We start from the raw sequence: 17058 nt of genomic DNA, 5'->3' as shown, positions 1-17058 counted from the left end.
CTTTCTGGATGTTGTAGTCAGAAAGAGTGAGGCCATCTTCTAGCTGCATGCCTGCAAAGATGAGCCTCTGCTGGTCGGGGAGGATGCCTTCCTTATCCTGGATATTGGCCTTCACATTTTTGATGGTGTCACTGGGCTCCACCTCAAGGGTGATGGTCTTGCCAGTCAGGGTCTTCACAAAGATCTGCATTTTGATCTGTTAGAAGATATGAGGATGTTGCGAATCGCCAATCACGTCCAGCCATAGGAACACCTCCACACGCTCACCCGACAAAGCCATTCACCCATCCAGAATATTTTATTCATACATATAGTTTTCATTTTTATGTATATTTGAATGTGGTAGATGTAGGATGTAAACACAAAAGCCTGAATTCTTCCCCCAGGAACCTTACCATCTAGTGGATGAGATGAAACTTGCAGGGGGAATTACTGTGATGCAAAACAAAAAAAATATAAAAGGACTGTGAGAAAAGTATGATTATGCACCATAGGCGTTCAGGGTAGGGAAATTTAATTTACATCTGAAGAGAGAAGGATTTCCTGGAGGAAGTAGCATTTTTACTTGAGACTTAATGTTTGGGTAGGATTTGCACCTACTAAGAACTTAATAAATATTTGCTGAATATAATTAATGCTCTTCAGCTTTGTTGGTTTGACATTTTTCTTTTTACTTCTGTTAACGGTGAATATTCTTCAGTGTGGTGTGTCAGCAGCAATCAGTTTCACTTATTCTTGTCTCAGTTTTCCTGAGAGGAATTAACAAAAACACTTCTATAGAGAAAATGCACCATTCAATGACAGTTATTGATACATCCTATAATTACAAAAAAACTTTCCTGTGAGAATTCCATTATATTAATGATGCATGTATACTATTAAGAATTATAAATATTGAGTAAGAAAACTCCAGGTTCACATGTTCCCAGATGTTATTTTGGGGCTGCTAGATTAGCAATTTTTCAAAAACATAAGCAGTAATTAGAAATCTTTCATAATTTCTTTTAGAAACAGCACTTGATTTTAATTCTTTCATTTAAAAAATCTTGTAAGAAAAAACTGTGACAGAATTATTGACATTTTTATAGCTTGACAAAAATTAAGCATAATTAAAATGAAATATTTGTTGCATAAATTAAACTGCAATTAATATGTTTTCTGTAACTGCTTGAAGGATAAGATTAAAATGGTGTTGTTAGCAGACTCCCTGCTGTGAGACTAATTTCTTGATTTTTATATCACACATTATCAAACACATTCTCACAGTAAAAGAGTAAACCAGCAAGTAGAAAACAGTTTGATGAAAATAGTATACAGAAGGAGATAAACTGCCTTTTATGAAGACAAGGCAATATTGCTTTTTATTTTGAGATTTGATGACTAGTTGATTTGAAGGGTCTGATTTGCACATTTAAAGACTTTAAAATAAGTCTAAAGTTGCCCTTCATTTTAGTTAGCTATGCCTTTTAAATTAGCCAGCTTAGTGTTTCAGGAGTATTTGCCTTTTCAGGAGGTTATTAGAAAATGAACAAGATATGTTATGTTATGCAACAGCCTCCCTTCCAGCTACCCAGCTAACCAAGAAATAATAATAAATCCCATCACAAAAACTTAAGCATGAACAATTTCAAGAAAAATGAATGAAAATGTACCCTGTTAGCTCTCCTTTTGGAGAAGGATCACTTTTCCTCACCAGAGCCCACAGTTACGAAAAGAATACCTGACATTGACAAAAGTTAGTTATTGCCATCTTTAAAAAAATTGCCAGCTGACACCTGCCCAGACAATGCATCAAGTGTTATTTCTATGTGAATTTTTTTAAATTACTTTTTAACCTTAGATACTATTTGTGGTATCAATGAAAGAAATAGGTAATCATTATTAATAGTTCTCTTTATTTCTGCAATGTCTCTCTTGGGCATTGCTGCCTAAAGAATATAAATACATCAATGGGAATTAGAAATTATGGGCTAGGTATCATTCACTGGCTGGACTATTATATACTTCTTCCTTGGGGGCTGTGGTGAAATCAGTGCATGTTGTGTGATGACAACATCAGGATTTGACAGTGACTCTTGAAAGAAGTGAAATTAACACAACTCTTTCCATAGGCAAAACTATGGTGCCCTTCTCTTGCCACCTACAGAGAAAAGGCATCTGTTTCATTGCTTGATGCTGTGGCCCTACATTCTGCATTGCAAATCCCAAATGCATTAACAGGTTTCAGATGTTGGAAAACTTTCCCCCCCAAAAAATCTTAAAGCAAATAAATCAATCTTTTTAACATAGTTTATACGGTTTTGGTAACGAGAAGTGATCCTAGTGTTACAGTGACAAATTGGTGACTGTAACTGTGAGCTGAAATTGCATGATTACACTCTCACCTCCTTCGGGTTTGTCCTCAAATGGCACCTCAGAGTATCCTTTCCTGACCACCTGATTTGAAATTCAAAGCCGTTTCCCAATTCCCTCAGTCCTTCTCCACTACCCTGTCTTATGTTCACAGCACTTATTATCATATAACTTACTTGTTTCTTGTCTGTCTCTCCCACTGGAGATTTAAGTTCCATGAAGACAGGAATTCTTGCATGACTGGTTCATTGCTGTATTCTCACTGCCTAGAATACTGCTTGGCTTAAGTAGGCACTTGATTAATATTTTTTAAAAGAAAGAGTGAATGAATAAATGAATGTTTATAAACCAATCCTTCAAAAAGAGCAGAAAGAAATTAGTTTAACAAACATGATTATTCCTGATGATAATATGAACATCTAGGTTTAGTAGAGGATCATGAGAGTACTGTTTATAATGCTTCGCTTATTCATTACCTTATTTTTTATGGCAGTGAAATTACACTTAAATGAAAATTATTTCTTATTAAACTAAACATCAGGTTATAATCTATATATGGTTAGTGTTAGTGTTCATAAAGAATTATTTACAATTCACCCCTTAAATAATAGTAGAAAATATTTTCAACTCATTAGTTCATTTTATGTATTCATGTTCTCATTCATTCAGTGGCTTGTTCAATGTTATTCATATCCCAGGAGTCATTGTATCTGTGATATTCTGGTAGAATATACAAGTTTATGCCATAGTGAGTGTGTCATGAAAGAGCTTGACTGTCTTACAGCAATCAATTCTTGTTATCTGCAGTGGTTATGTTCTATAAAGTCACCTCAAACACTGAATTGGTGAATAATGAACCATTGTTCCTACAGGGAAAATAAGATTACGTTTCTGCTAGACTTTGGCCGACATTTTTGCCAACCAATCAGTGCATAATAGTGTTTTATGTGTGCTTCCATTTAAAAACACCCTAACTGACGTATATTTTGACTCATTAGCATTGAACTTGTGGCCAATAGCACTATAACTCATGCTAGAATGAAGCTTATCTAGCATGTATGTTCTCCACGTTACACTTAAGGAACACTAGGCAGAATTTCAGCAGTACACTTAGGGTTGTTAAAAGAAAAACTTCAGCCAAATTAAATTTAAAGGAGTTTAATTGAGCAATGAAGGATTCGTGAATCGGGCAGCCCCCATAATCATAGCAGATTCAGAGAGACTCTGGGGGTGCCTCATGGTCAGAACAAATTTATAGGCAAAAAAAGTAAAGTGACATACAGAAATCGGAAGTGAGGTACAGAAACAGCTGGATTGCTTAGAGCTAGGTGTTTGCCTTATTTGAACACAGTTTGAACACTCAGCAGTGTATGAGTGGTTGAAGTATGGCTGCTGGGATTGGCCAAGACTCAGCAATTGTTACAGGCTCATACTCCTAAGTTAGGTTTTCAATCTTGTCTACCTATTAAGTTAGGTTGCAGTTCATCCACAAAAACACTGCGAATATTAATTTTGAGGTTACAAATAAATTTTAGCAAGTTGGCAAATTTCAAATAAGGAATCTGTGAATAGTGAGGATCTCTAGTAACAGTGTTCTTATAAAGAAGTCATCATTGAACACACCATCATATTACGGATAAATCTAGGCATTGTCTTCCTCTCAAAATAGGGTCACTCTGAGAAGTCCTGTATTTCTATTTAAACAAGATTTAATATGATATGTTTCAGGCCCTGTGATGGTACTGGGAACACAACAAACAAAACTGATACAGCTTGCCTCTCCCCCATAGATAAATCTGTCACTAATTCTCTATTGTTTCTCTCTTTCCTGATTTCTGTCATTCCCCCAAATACTTTGAAACCCAGGTAATTGAATGTATGGAGCGACCTGGCACAGCATCTACTAGCTGGAAAAGGAAAGATTTCCATGTGTGGACTTTGGGAGGACCCTGATGATGTCCAGGGCATGCGACTTCCATTTTCTTCACTTGGTTTCTAGAGTGACAGGGTTGAGTGAGAGAGTAAGGATGTGCTACTCCAGAGGGCTCAAACTTTTAACAAGTTCATGGTTTCCCCAGGGCCACATCTGTTTATTCATTTATTTAGTCATTCTTTCAGCTAAATAACATTTGTCAAGTCCCTACTTTGTAGTAGACACTGTGCTAAATCCTGGGAATACAACTGTGAACAAAATGTAACCTGGCTTTTAGCAGTTACTCCCCTTCTTGATCATTTTCTTGCAGTACCTCATTATTTAGATGCATTCAGTTTTTCTCCTAGTAAGAAACACTTAGTGTCATAGTAGGAGAAAACTTAGGAATGCTACAATCCCAGTATCAATTGTTCTTCCCCATTTCATTTGGTTCTTCTTAAACCATTCTGATACTGTCTCTGAACATTTTTGCAGCATATTTTCCCACAGATTAACCACATGCAAGCCAAATGTTCCCTTTAGTGCCAGTTTCATATAGCCTTTCTGCTTTTTAAATTGGCACATCTTTGTATATGAAAATAATGTTGCTGGAATATCTTACCGTGGTATCACCAGCTCTATGATAAAACCACTAACAGGCTACAGATCATTCTAACTAACACATTGTATCTAGTTAGATATTCGATTTCAGGTACTTTTATTTAGATGACATGTTTTTGTGTTTTTGGTTGTAATTAAATAGTTGAAACCACATTTTCATGTTCATCTGCCTTTCTATATCTGCATCTGTTTCTATAATTAAATCTATTCCTTCTGATATATCTTTACATCTTGTATCACTTTTATTATGGCCTAATACATATGCCACTGAGTACAATGAACTGGTCAAACAAGGAACTCAATCATTTATCCTTCAGTTTATATGGCTGTCATGTGGGCCTGTCAAGTCCGTAAAGATGGGGAAAGGACTAAATATGAGAACTAAATGAGAGAAAGACAGAAGGAACTATTTTGTTGTTGTTGATGTTTTGAGATGGAGTCTCTCTGTGTCGCCAGGCTGGAGTGCACCGGCATGATCTCAGCTCACTGCAACCTCCGCCTCCTGGGTTCAAGCAATTTTCCTGCCTTAGCCTCCCGAGTAACTGAGACTACAGGTGCGCACCACCACGTCCAGCTAATTTTTGTATTTTTAGTAGAGATGGGGTTTCACCATGTTGGCCAGGATGGTCTCAATCCCTTGACCTCGTGATCTGCCCCCTGAACCTCCCAGAGTGCTGGGATTACAGGCGTGAGCCACTGTACCTGGCCGACAGATGGAACTATTAAGAAGGAAGATACAGTATATAAAAACAGGAAAAGAATCAGTAGAAACTCAAGGATAAGTTTACAATTTAGATATACCCACACTGAAATAAAAGCAGGAATGTGTATACTAAAGTCAAATATAAATGAACTTTGATTAGCAACTATTTAGGATTATTCATCTACAATTTTTTAAAAGTGTACTTGAGTTTCTTAGTTTGAGAATAGCTAATGCTTGTTAAGTACTTGCTATGTGCTGGACACTGTTTTAATTGCTTTACATGGATAAACTCATGTATTTATATTTTCATGTTATTTTATCTGTTTTCAAATTAGGAAACAAGCATGGCAGAGGCTAAATAACTTTTCCAAGACCACAAAGTCCTTAAAGATAAACCTGGATTTCAAACCCAGGCAGCTTGACTCCAAAGCAGTATTGCCTCTGAGTAGAAGTAATAAGAAAGTTTTCACATGACCCCTGCAATCACCAGTGAGACTCTGGGCATCACACGATATGCAAATGAACTTGGTTTCCTGTTTAGATTCAGACTGATAATGCATCATCAACTCATCAGCTAAAATTTTCTTCTCTGGGAACATGTACAAATGGTTTGATTGAAGAATACATAATAAATCCTAAATCTCTGAGCTTTAGAACAACACAAATAACAAAGATTGAATACTTGAGGATATTTTCCTGAAAATAGTGAACAGAAAGAAGGGGATAATTCCTACAACTTTTTCCTGTATATTCTTTTGTCAGAACTGTAGAGATCCTCATGTCATCACAGTTTTCTACATGCAATGAGAGCAAAGTTTGACCTTGCAGGAATAATGCCAGGTGATCTTTTAAACCTGCTGTAAACTCTCATTTAAAGAGTCTGTAAAGTCTCCAGTGCTAACCAGACTTAGTTGAAGTCTTGTTCAGGATATAAGGAAATATTTTTGATTAAAATAGTATTTATACGTAGCCAGAAGTTCTTGCCATGCTCCTTTTTTCTAACTCTGGTAGAAAAATCTTTGCCATATTTTAAAGCTGAATATATAAGACATTATAAGCTAGCTGAAAACTATGTGCATAACCCTTGATTTTCATCTTATCGCTCTAATCTCAAAAGTTTTGTCTCCTATGGTGTAACAGCACTGTCCTGCTTACTAACATTGAAGTATTTAAGCACTCAGTTGTGAGTATCTGGTGAAAAGCCTTAAATAACTAGATAAACAGTGCAGCTGCCAACCTAAAGTAATCTTACACTTAGGGGGTGAGTGGCCCAGGAAATGTGCTCTTTGTCATTTTGACTTGGGTTTGAAAATGGACCTGGGCTGCATTCCAGCTCAGAGAGCCGTTCACTTCCAAAGACTCCTAAATTGTCCCAAGGAGCTCATTTTGGCAGTGGATTATTTGTGTTTGGCTGGGCATCCTAATAGCAGAAGCTGTCTGCTCTGGCAAGCAAGGGCTATGGCAGCATTTAAAATTACCATCCCTAGTGTTTTTTCTTGATGAGGTTATTTTTCAGAAAAGCAGTTCCCCAACCCCCATTTAAAAAGTGACACTGTACAAGTGTGCAGGTGGTTTTCTTGAGCTCATAGTTTCCCATGATCGGATGACATGTTTTATCATATCAGAGGCAAATTTTAAACAAATGCTAATCAACACCAGATTTCTCCCAAAACCAAAGTTCTCCTAATGGTATCTTCACCTCTTCCTATACCAGAGGTCACAGTTATTGGTTGACTAGAGCTATGTAAGAATGTGAGATTTTAGATTTAAAAATAAGAGCAATAAAGGGTTTCTAAAAGATTTTGTTTTGGAGGACATAGAAGGTAGGTACTTGAAGTGGTCAATCCTTGTTTATCTGTACTATTGTCTGACACTAGATAAGACCAAGTTTTGGTTACCATTGGTTGGAAGCTAGCATAGTGTCAGACACATTGCAGACACCAAAATGTTACTTGAATGCACAAAAGAAGGTCTAACTCAGAATTAAGTGATGCTTCATTATATCAGATGAGTCCAAAATTAAGTACACAAGAAGATCCACAGAAATGAAGAAAATATTAGAACTTCTATTTATATTTATTTTTATCTCATTTGTATATATATTTAGCATTATATTATATTCCCACAATGTTACACATGGATAATTTAACACAAATGAATAGGCATGTATTGAATGTGCTTATTGAAAATAGTTTTACTGATGACATGGTATCATCAAAGTCCTGTTTCACCACATTATCGCCCCAAAATTAGTCTCCTGTAAGTGCCGATGGAATTGATTTAATTTTTGAAAGAACATGGTAGGTATAATATGAATAGACTTCTATTATTTAAGGAATGAGAGAGGTAAATATTAGTGTTAAGAGCCAGATAGTTTGTCTTGTTTAATCACAATCCTGTGATTAAACAACAATCCTGTGAGGTAGATATCCCCATTTTACAGATTACAAAACAGAGTGAGTTAGGAAGTGTTTCCTGTGTTTCTATTTTCTAGAACAAATTATAGAAAATAGATATCATTTCTTCCTTATTGGGTAGAATTCACCAGTGAAACCATCTTGTCCTTTTTGGAAGCTTATTTATTATTGATTCAGTTTTTAAAAATAAAGCTGGGCATGGTGGCACATAACTGTAGTCCCAGCTACTTGGGAGGCTGAGGTGGGATGATCTCTTGAGCCCAGGAGTTCAAGGCCAGCCTGGGCAACATAGCAAGACAACTTCTCTTAAAAAAATTATAAAATTATAACCAGGCATGGTGGCTCATGCCTGTAATCCCAGCACTTTGGGAGGCGAAGGTGGGTGGATCACAAGGTCAGGAGCTCGAGACCAGCCTGGCCAATATGGTGAAACCCCGTTTCTACTAAAAATACAAAAATTAGCCAGGCATGGTGATGTGTGCCTGTAATCCCAGCCACTTGAGAGGCTGAGGCAGGAGAATCACTGAACCCAGGGAGATGGAGGTTGCAGTGAGCCAAAATCATGCTACTGCACTCCAGCCTGGGTGACAAAGTGAGACTCCGTCTCAAAAAATAAATAAATAAAATTAAATAAAATTATATATGTGTATAAATTTATATATATATAGAAAATTATATAGAGAGAAATTTTTATATTATACATAAATTTATATATAATTAAAACATGTAATTTTATATATAATATATAAAATTGTATATAATATAAAATTTTAAATATATTTTAAAATATTTATATACATAATATATATAATATATAATTTTATATATTATGTATATAAATAATATATGTAAAAGTTATATCTAAAAATTCTCCATATATAATTTTCTATGTGTATACATTTATTCTTCTCTATATATGTAATTTTCTATATATATATAAAATGTATTTCTATAGGTATATAATCTTATTTTATTATTTTTTAAGAGAAGGGGCTTGCTATGTATATATATAAAAGAATATTATGAGGAACTCTGTCACCCATCCTGGAGTGCAGTGGCACAACCATGGCTCATTGCAACCTCAAACTCCCAGACTCAAGCAATCCTCCCACCTCAGCTTCCTAAGTAGCTGGGACTACAGCTGTACAGCACAATACCCAGCCAATTTTTAAACTTTTTGGGAGATGGAATCTCACTATGTGGCCTAGGCTGATCTCGAACTCCTGAGCTAAAGCAACCCTCCCACCTTGGCCTCCTGAAGTGCTAGATTATAGGCATGAGTCACCATGTCTGGCCATAATATTTATCTTTTTAACACTCATAGGATTAGAAGTGATTGCCCATTTTTCAGTCCTGATATTAGTAATTTGTGTCTTCTCTCTTTTGTGTTGGTTCACCTGGTTATGAGTTTATCAATTCTGCTGATGATGTCAAAAGCAGGCTTTTGATTTTGTTGGTTTTCTCTATTGTTTTCCTGTTCATGATTTTATTGATTTTTGCTCTGATTTTATTATTTCTTTGCTTCTGCTTACTTTGTAATTAATTTGCTCTTTTTAATATAGTTTTCTAAAGTGGAAGCTTAGATTATTGACTTTAGATTTTTCTTCTTTTCTAGTATATGCATTTAGTGCTATCCATTTTCCTCTAGGCACTGCTTTTGCTGCATCTCACAAATTTGATGGGTTGTATTTTCATTTTTATTTAGTTAAAAATATTTTTTATTTCTCTTGAGACTTTTCCTTTGACCTATGTGTTATTTAGAAGTGCATTGTTTAGTCACTAAATATTTTGAGATTTTCCAGCAATCTTTCTGTTACTGATTTCTAATTTAATTCCATTGTGGTCCGAGAGCAGACGTTGTATGATTTCTCTTCTTTTAAATTTGTTAAGTTGTGTTTTATGGCCCAAGATGTGGTCTGTCTTGGTGAATGTTCAATGTGAGCTCTGTAATAATGAGTATTCTGCTGTTGTTGGATTAAGCAGTCTATTGATGTCAATTATATACAGTTTTATGGTAGTACTCTTCAGTTATATTCTGCCTGCTGGATCTGCCAATTATGGATAAAGGGGTGTTGAAGTCTCCAACTACAATAATGAATTTGACTATTTCTCCTTGCAGTTCTATCAGTTTTTGCCTCATAGATTTTCACACTCTATTGCTAGGCACTTTATTACTATGTAATGAATGCTCCTGTTTATTCCTAATAATTTTCCTTATTCTGAAATCTATTTTGTCTGAAATTAATATAGCTACTCCAGCTATATTTTGATTAGTGTTAGCATGGTATATCCTTCTGCATCTCTTTACTTTTACTCTGTGTTTTCACATTAAAAGTGAGTTTCATGTAGACGACATATAGTTGATTCTTGTTTTTTATCCAGTCTTGTTCTTTTATTGGTGCATTTAAACTATCCACATTTAAAGTGATTATTAATATAGTTGGATCAATATATACCAAATTTGTAACTTGGTCTTCATTTTCTTATTTGTTTTGCTTTTGTCTTCCACTCCTAGTCTTCTCTAGTTTTAAACGTTTTATATGATTTAATTTTCTTTCACTCTTAGTATATCAAAATTTTTCTGTAGTGATTGTTCTAGAGTTTGCAGTATACATTTATGATTAATCCCAGTCCACTTTCAAATAACACTATACTGCTTCAGAAGTAGTGCAGTTACCTTATAACAGATTATTCCTGATTCCTTCCTCCCATTTCTTATAACATTGCTATCATTCATTTCCCTTATCCACAAGCAATAATCATGAATGACATTGTTGTTATTATTATTTAGAACAAAGACTGTTATATTTTAGGTCAACTAAGAATAAGAAAAATAAAAGGTTTTACTTCATCTTCATTTATTCCCTCTCTTTATTTCTTTATGTAGAGCTGAATTTCTAACCTATATCATTTGCCTCTCACTGAAAATTTCTTTTAACATATCTTGCAAGGCAGGTCTACTTTTTTGAAAATTAAATAAAATATTTTATATATATATATATATAAAAATAAAGGTATTCACAGTTCTGAGTTTTAGTGTTATCAAGTTGCCAACATAAAAAGTCACTGATGCTTCATGCAGATGTCTAAACTCTATATGCTCAAATTCAAGAGTGATATGAACAATTTACTATTGCAAAAAGTAAAGATGTCACGTGCATTGTTGCAAATACTGTGCTGATTTCTGATTACCTCCAGAATTGTAATTTGTAACAAAAAGAAGGCAAGAATATAGATGCTCAGCCCCACAGGAAAATGATATTTCATTATGTAAAATTTCATTGCATTTATGCTATCCAAGAAGGATTTCATTCATATTAATTAATTTGCCTTTTATCTAAGCATTTTTATCACTCAAATTCTCTTTGCACTCAAAAGCAGTGTCTGTCACAACCCACCATCCTTCATGTCACTTGGCCATGACAAACACAGAGCAACAGATGTGAAGCTTTTCCCTGGGGCTTGAAAAAGCATTAATTGTAGAAGCAGATATTTAGGGTTAGAGGCTTTGTTGTACCAGACTGGAGAACGAGATCTCTAGTGACAGAGACACCCTCATGTCCACATGTTCTTTAATACATTTATTTTCACATGTGTTTGTTATATATGGGCCCTATAAAGAGCTGGACTCAGGGAGTAGGTCTTTTTCTCCTATGTTTTCTTAAGAAAAAAAAAAAACTCAGCCAAAATTACCTTTATTAACAATAGACCTCCTTTCCAAGAAGAAACATACACCGTTATATAATCTGGTCATTTGTTTACAGCATTCATTGTTGATTTAGTGTATCTTACCTTTTTAATAACTTTACCTGTTTTAACATGCATGAAAAGCATCCATTTCTATGCTCAATCAAATGCTGTTTCACTGGTTACACAACAAAAAATGATTTCTTTCCTCTTCCTTCTGGAGTCCTTTACCATTCATTTGAATAACTTCTGAGGTAATGAACATAGTCTCCCCTCTATGATAGTGATTTGGGCGTATCACCTTTCCATTTCCATTCATTCAGTTAACAAATATTTATTGTGCAGAAAACAAAGTGCCAACCCCTATGAAGCCAAGGTAAAAAATTTAGATTGTGACTCATTGAAGACAGGTGGATATGCCTGATGTTTGCATTGCCCAGACTTGCTTGCAGGTGACATCCATAACTGTTAAAGACTATGTGCCAGGAAATTCAGTATGCCTGATTCTCAACTGATAAACCTTCAAAAATTTACCTGCTAATTTTGTTTTGAGAGTATAATGGGAAATTTGAAGTGCAGCTGAAAGACATCTGTCTAGCGATTTAATCTAAATAATAACAATAATGATAATAACATAAAATCGTTAAGATCTCTGTGGTAATCTTTGAGCTTTTTCCTCCTAGGATTTCCAGACTGTATTACCATCATTTGAGCTCTTCTCGAAGTATGGAAAATTATACTCAAAAGCTGGACAGATTGTATAAAGGTATGACATTTTGCTAAGAAGTAATTCAAAAAGTATATTAAATAACACTTAAAAAATCAAATGGGGTTGACTTAACTATCAAGCATTTTAAAAACCATGTTATAATAATATTTATATGTAATAAGACTCCATAAATTTCTTTCATTATAGTGTCATGGTTTTCAACATTTAAAAGATCATGAATTTTACTTTTCAGATCTCTTCTCCAAAATGAGCCAAAAATACATTAAGAAATAGAACATTAAAAATCTAAAATACTCTTTTTTTTTTTTTTGAGACAGAGTCTTGCTCTGTTGCCCAGGCTGGAATGCAGTGGTGTGATCTTGGCTCACTGCAACTTCCACCTCCCGGGTTCAAGTGATTCTCCTTCCTCAGCCTCCGGAGTGTCTGGGACTACAGGCAGTGCCACCACACCGGCTAATTTTTGTATTTTTAGTATTTTTAGTAGAGATGAGGTTTCACCATGGTGGCCAGGCTGGTCTTGAACTCCTGGCCTCAGGTGATCTGCCCTCTGCGGCCTCCCAAAGTGCCAGATTACAGGCGTGAGCCACCATGCCTGGCCCTTAAATACCCTTTATCTTTAACTAATACAATAAATAGTTTTACACAATACGGTGAAAAAATACTGTTGGTGCTCCAAAGCCAAAATACTTTTCAGTGCTGTGTTGATACAGTATCATTTCAAATATTATACTGAATAATGTACATTATTTGAAGTATTAAGTATCTTACAATACCAAAGAAATGGAATATAGAATTCTGATTATCAATGTTTAGAAGATAAATAAGAACAAAGGTAACCATATAAAATTCAAGAACAAAAAATAAGCTCTCAATGAATACTGTATTCAGTTTCTAAGGCATTTTAGAATAGAGCAGTGGTTACAATTGAAGTGTGTCTAATAGGAGCTATTGTGACATTTTCAGCCAAATTTAAAGAACGTATTGGGTGAAGACAGCAAAGATCACTGCAATTGAAGGAAAGGGGCAGAAATGAGAAATCATACTAGTTAGAATCCCCCAGCTATCCTCTCAGACCAAGAACCAAGGAGAAAGCACTAGACTGTTAGAAAGAGCACAGGGCAGATTCAAGGCAAAGTTCCTTCGATTTTATGTTACTCTTTCCTCTCTACCCACTGAGTGCTTCAGTTTGGAAGTTAATATGTTAAATGCAGATACCAATGTCTATCTTTTAGCTACTCTGAAGGAATACATGAGGGAAAATATGAAATATTCTGAGCTAATAGAAAATGTGTATATAATACCAAGTGGAATTTCTGTTTCAAAGGTTTATAAAGTATCATTACCCATTGGAGCATTTATCTGGTATTTGAGAGCCAGAGTATGAAGTAATGTAAATAAAATGTCTCATATTTGTGTGTGACTTCAGCTTTTAACTCAAAGATATATCAGTCCTGTTTATGATAATGAAAGATTGAAAATAACTTGAACACTCAATATATGTTAGTTAAATAATAAAACACATACAAGGCGGTACTATGCAGACAGTAAAATGTTATGTCTTTACCCATTAATTTTTAAAAATGCCTACAATATATTTCTAGGAAAAGAAGACTGGATTCAAAGTATGCTGTGTAGTCTTATTTCACTTAAATATATACATATGTGTGTGTATACATACATATATACATATGTGTGTATACATATATACGTATGTATAAAAACACACTTGCACACACTATTATATTTAATATGTATTGTATACGTTTGTATGTTGCAAAAGTGTTAATGGTGGTTATCTCTGGGTGGTGAGATTATGAGTACTTTTTGTGGGATACTTCTTTGTAGTTCTATTTTTTGATGTTTTAATGCAACCAGATGAAAGCCAAGTATTAAAACAAAACACTCCAGTAGGGACTGTTTGCTCTACTCTATCAATTACAAAAACATCTTGACTTTATTCTATTTAATCATAATAATTTAGAGGCAATTATCTTTTTTTCTGAAGATGAAATAATTACTTGCTAAATTATTTATACAGAAAGACAAAGATGAGTAACAAATGGTGTAGATTATTTTTAATTAAAAAGAATGTGCAATGCAAAGGCACAAATATGTTATGGATTTTTTTAATGTTTGCCAACTCTTCTTTTCAATTTTTAACAATTTTGTGAATTGACAATATTATAAAAATGTCATCTCCTTTTCTTTGATAGGAAATGAATGTCTAGTGTTTAATTTTGGTAAGTGAAGGGCAGCAGCCTTAGCTGAGGCTCTCCTATTAAGATTTAATTTCGCCAAATACAACAAAGTGCTTCTGCTCTTTGTAAAAAAAGGCCAAGATGGGGACACTTGCACCAAACTGTTGAATAAAGATGCCGTAGTAATTTTTAGAGCTATCTATTTGATTGCTTCAGCTTCAAGGTAGTTCATCACTTCACTATAATTCACCCGACATCGCCTTTTACACCCAATACTACATTTTCCCATCAGTCCGATTAGAAATAGTGATGCCTTTATCAGATTAATCTTTCTTTCTTTTAGCATGTCTAAGTTTAGGATAAACACTGCCTGTACCTAGCTGTTATCATTAATGCTCTAAGATTTAAACCACTGAAAAATACATGGAACTAGATCTTAAACACACACATATTTTAAAATCTACTGTCTGACTAGGATAACATTACTCCTTTTAGTGTCTTTAATTTGTCTTTTAAATGGTCACTATTTGTAACTTTCAATGGATTCCAAAAAGCAGTTTGATCTAAATCAGAACGTGCTGTGTCCTGTCAAGAGTGTTTTGCTATCCTTTTAGCTCCATTTATCTTTCCAGGCAGAGTCTCTTTAAACATTGTTGTGGAGAAAAATTAGCAAGATAAGGTTAAAATCATTGGTTGTAATTTTATGAATTGGATAATGTACCCGATTCAGTCTGGCATCAATGTGAGTTTTCCTGCATTACAGGCTTCTCAACTTCCTCCAGTTTGTCTTTGCAAAATGGGCTTTGGTCCAGGCTGTCTTTCTGCTAAAAAGTGGTTCAATTTTGAGGCCCAATAAGATGAGTTTTAATTAAATTATTTGTTAGGTTTGAAAAACAATGTACTTTTTCTCCTTTTCCATAGGAATTTGGCATATGAACAACTTCAGCTAAAACAAATAAATAAATAAAATGAAAAATAAGTATAGTTAGCACCTGGATTGGGAAAGGGGTTAAATGCCATCGTCTTTTTTCCAGAGGGAATAAGATCTTAGCAACTGTGTATGGAAAAAAGTTCTATGAGGGGAGAGTAATAATTAAGCATATAAGTTATATGTGTGCCTGTTAGGAGTTAAAATTTTAGTTTAATAAGAAAAATTATTAAATTTTGTCATTCAGTTTGGTGTCATGTGAACTTGTAACCTTTTCAAGTTTTGGCATAATGAATTGGCAAAGAGAAAAGAATATAGGTATCTTCAGCATCCTTCTCCTGGTTAAATTGTCTTTGATTAAAAATATTATAACCACCCCACCTACCTGTATGAAGATGTTTTGCTGTGTTTTTCCGTAATGGAGGCAGATTTGCTAGATATTCTGTATGTCTAGTGGCACACATAATCAAGATTGGCTTTTTTGTTTATGGTTTTTTGTTTGTTTGTTTTTGTTTTTTTCAGAGAGACAGGGTCTCACTCTGTTGCCCAGGGTGGAGTGCAGTGGCGTGATCATAGCTCACTGCAACCTCAAACTCCTGGGTTCAAGTGATCCTCCTGCCTCAGCCTCTTGAGTAGCTGGGATTACAGGTACACGCTCTCATGCCTGGCTAATTTTTTAATTTTTTATAAAAATGGGATCTTGCTGTGTTACCCAGACTTGATCATGATTGTTCATGAAGATCTGCAGTAGTGTAGACGGAGAGCAGAGAACAGGGCTAAAAATGATTCAAGTCCGGGGCTGTGACCTCCTAACATTAACTGAACTGAAGCTAAGAGAGGAAGACTTAAATAGAGAATTTAAGAACTCGTGTTTCTGAAGTTCTTTTTTTTTTTTTTTTTTCATTTTACTGTTTTGTTTTCAGAAAACAGAAGATGAAATGTAAAACTGAGATTAAGGTGTGAAGTGAGTGTGAATAGAAGACCCAACACTGCCTGGAGTCCTGGATTCTTCCACGTCTGATGAGTGACCTTGAATCTCTTAATCTCTCTAGTTTTCTCTCTCTTAGGTGTCAGAAGAAGAAACTGAAGCCATCTGCATTTTAAAACTTAACAGTTCTGAAAGGAAAACACAGATGAAGATCCTGTAGGAAATATACTTGCTATGATTCAATAAACTATAAAATTTTGTAGCTGTATTCATGAATTAATTATTGTGTGTATGTATTTGAAATCTCTTAAACATATCTTTTCAAAGAAATACTTAAACTTGAGTCTTTTACCTCTGAGAATGTCTGTCGCAATCACAGCCCCTGGTGACCAACAGTGCCATAAATGGTTCCCCTGAAGTACCCATATTCTGACCCCTTCACCCGGGTCGCAAATGATGAGACCAGTGTTGGGTACCCAAATTAAGGGCGACTAACATGTAAGTAGAATGATGAATGGTTTGAAGTGTAAATTGTGTGAAATAGTTCAGCATAAAAGCTCTGCCCTGAGAAATAATGACTGA

General features: G+C 34.8%; 1 protein-coding gene across 7 annotated transcripts in view; it reads left to right on the top strand.

Moving 5' to 3' along the window:
- SPATA17 (spermatogenesis associated 17) overlaps positions 1-16744 on the top strand; it is a 233311-nt gene extending 216567 nt beyond the window's left edge. For 3 of the 7 annotated variants that reach the window (XM_054478256.2, XM_054478296.2, XM_054478310.2), the window contains 2 exons: positions 12376-12458; positions 16616-16744. In XM_054478256.2, the coding sequence (XP_054334231.1) occupies positions 12376-12456 (81 nt within the window). In that variant the 3' untranslated portion in view covers positions 12457-12458; positions 16616-16744. Of the gene's footprint in view, positions 1-12375; positions 12459-14635; positions 14665-16471 lie in introns of those variants that run through there. The other 4 variants (XM_054478289.2, XM_054478264.2, XM_054478281.2 and 1 more) reach the window with 3 other exon arrangements.
- Positions 16745-17058: the final 314 nt, after the last annotated feature.

The sequence above is a fragment of the Pongo pygmaeus genome, chromosome 1 (assembly GCF_028885625.2).
Source record: "Pongo pygmaeus isolate AG05252 chromosome 1, NHGRI_mPonPyg2-v2.0_pri, whole genome shotgun sequence".
In the NCBI taxonomy this organism is placed as follows: domain Eukaryota; kingdom Metazoa; phylum Chordata; class Mammalia; order Primates; family Hominidae; genus Pongo; species Pongo pygmaeus.
The sequence above is the reverse complement of the archived record's forward strand: the minus strand, read 5'-3'. Positions and strand labels throughout refer to the sequence as shown.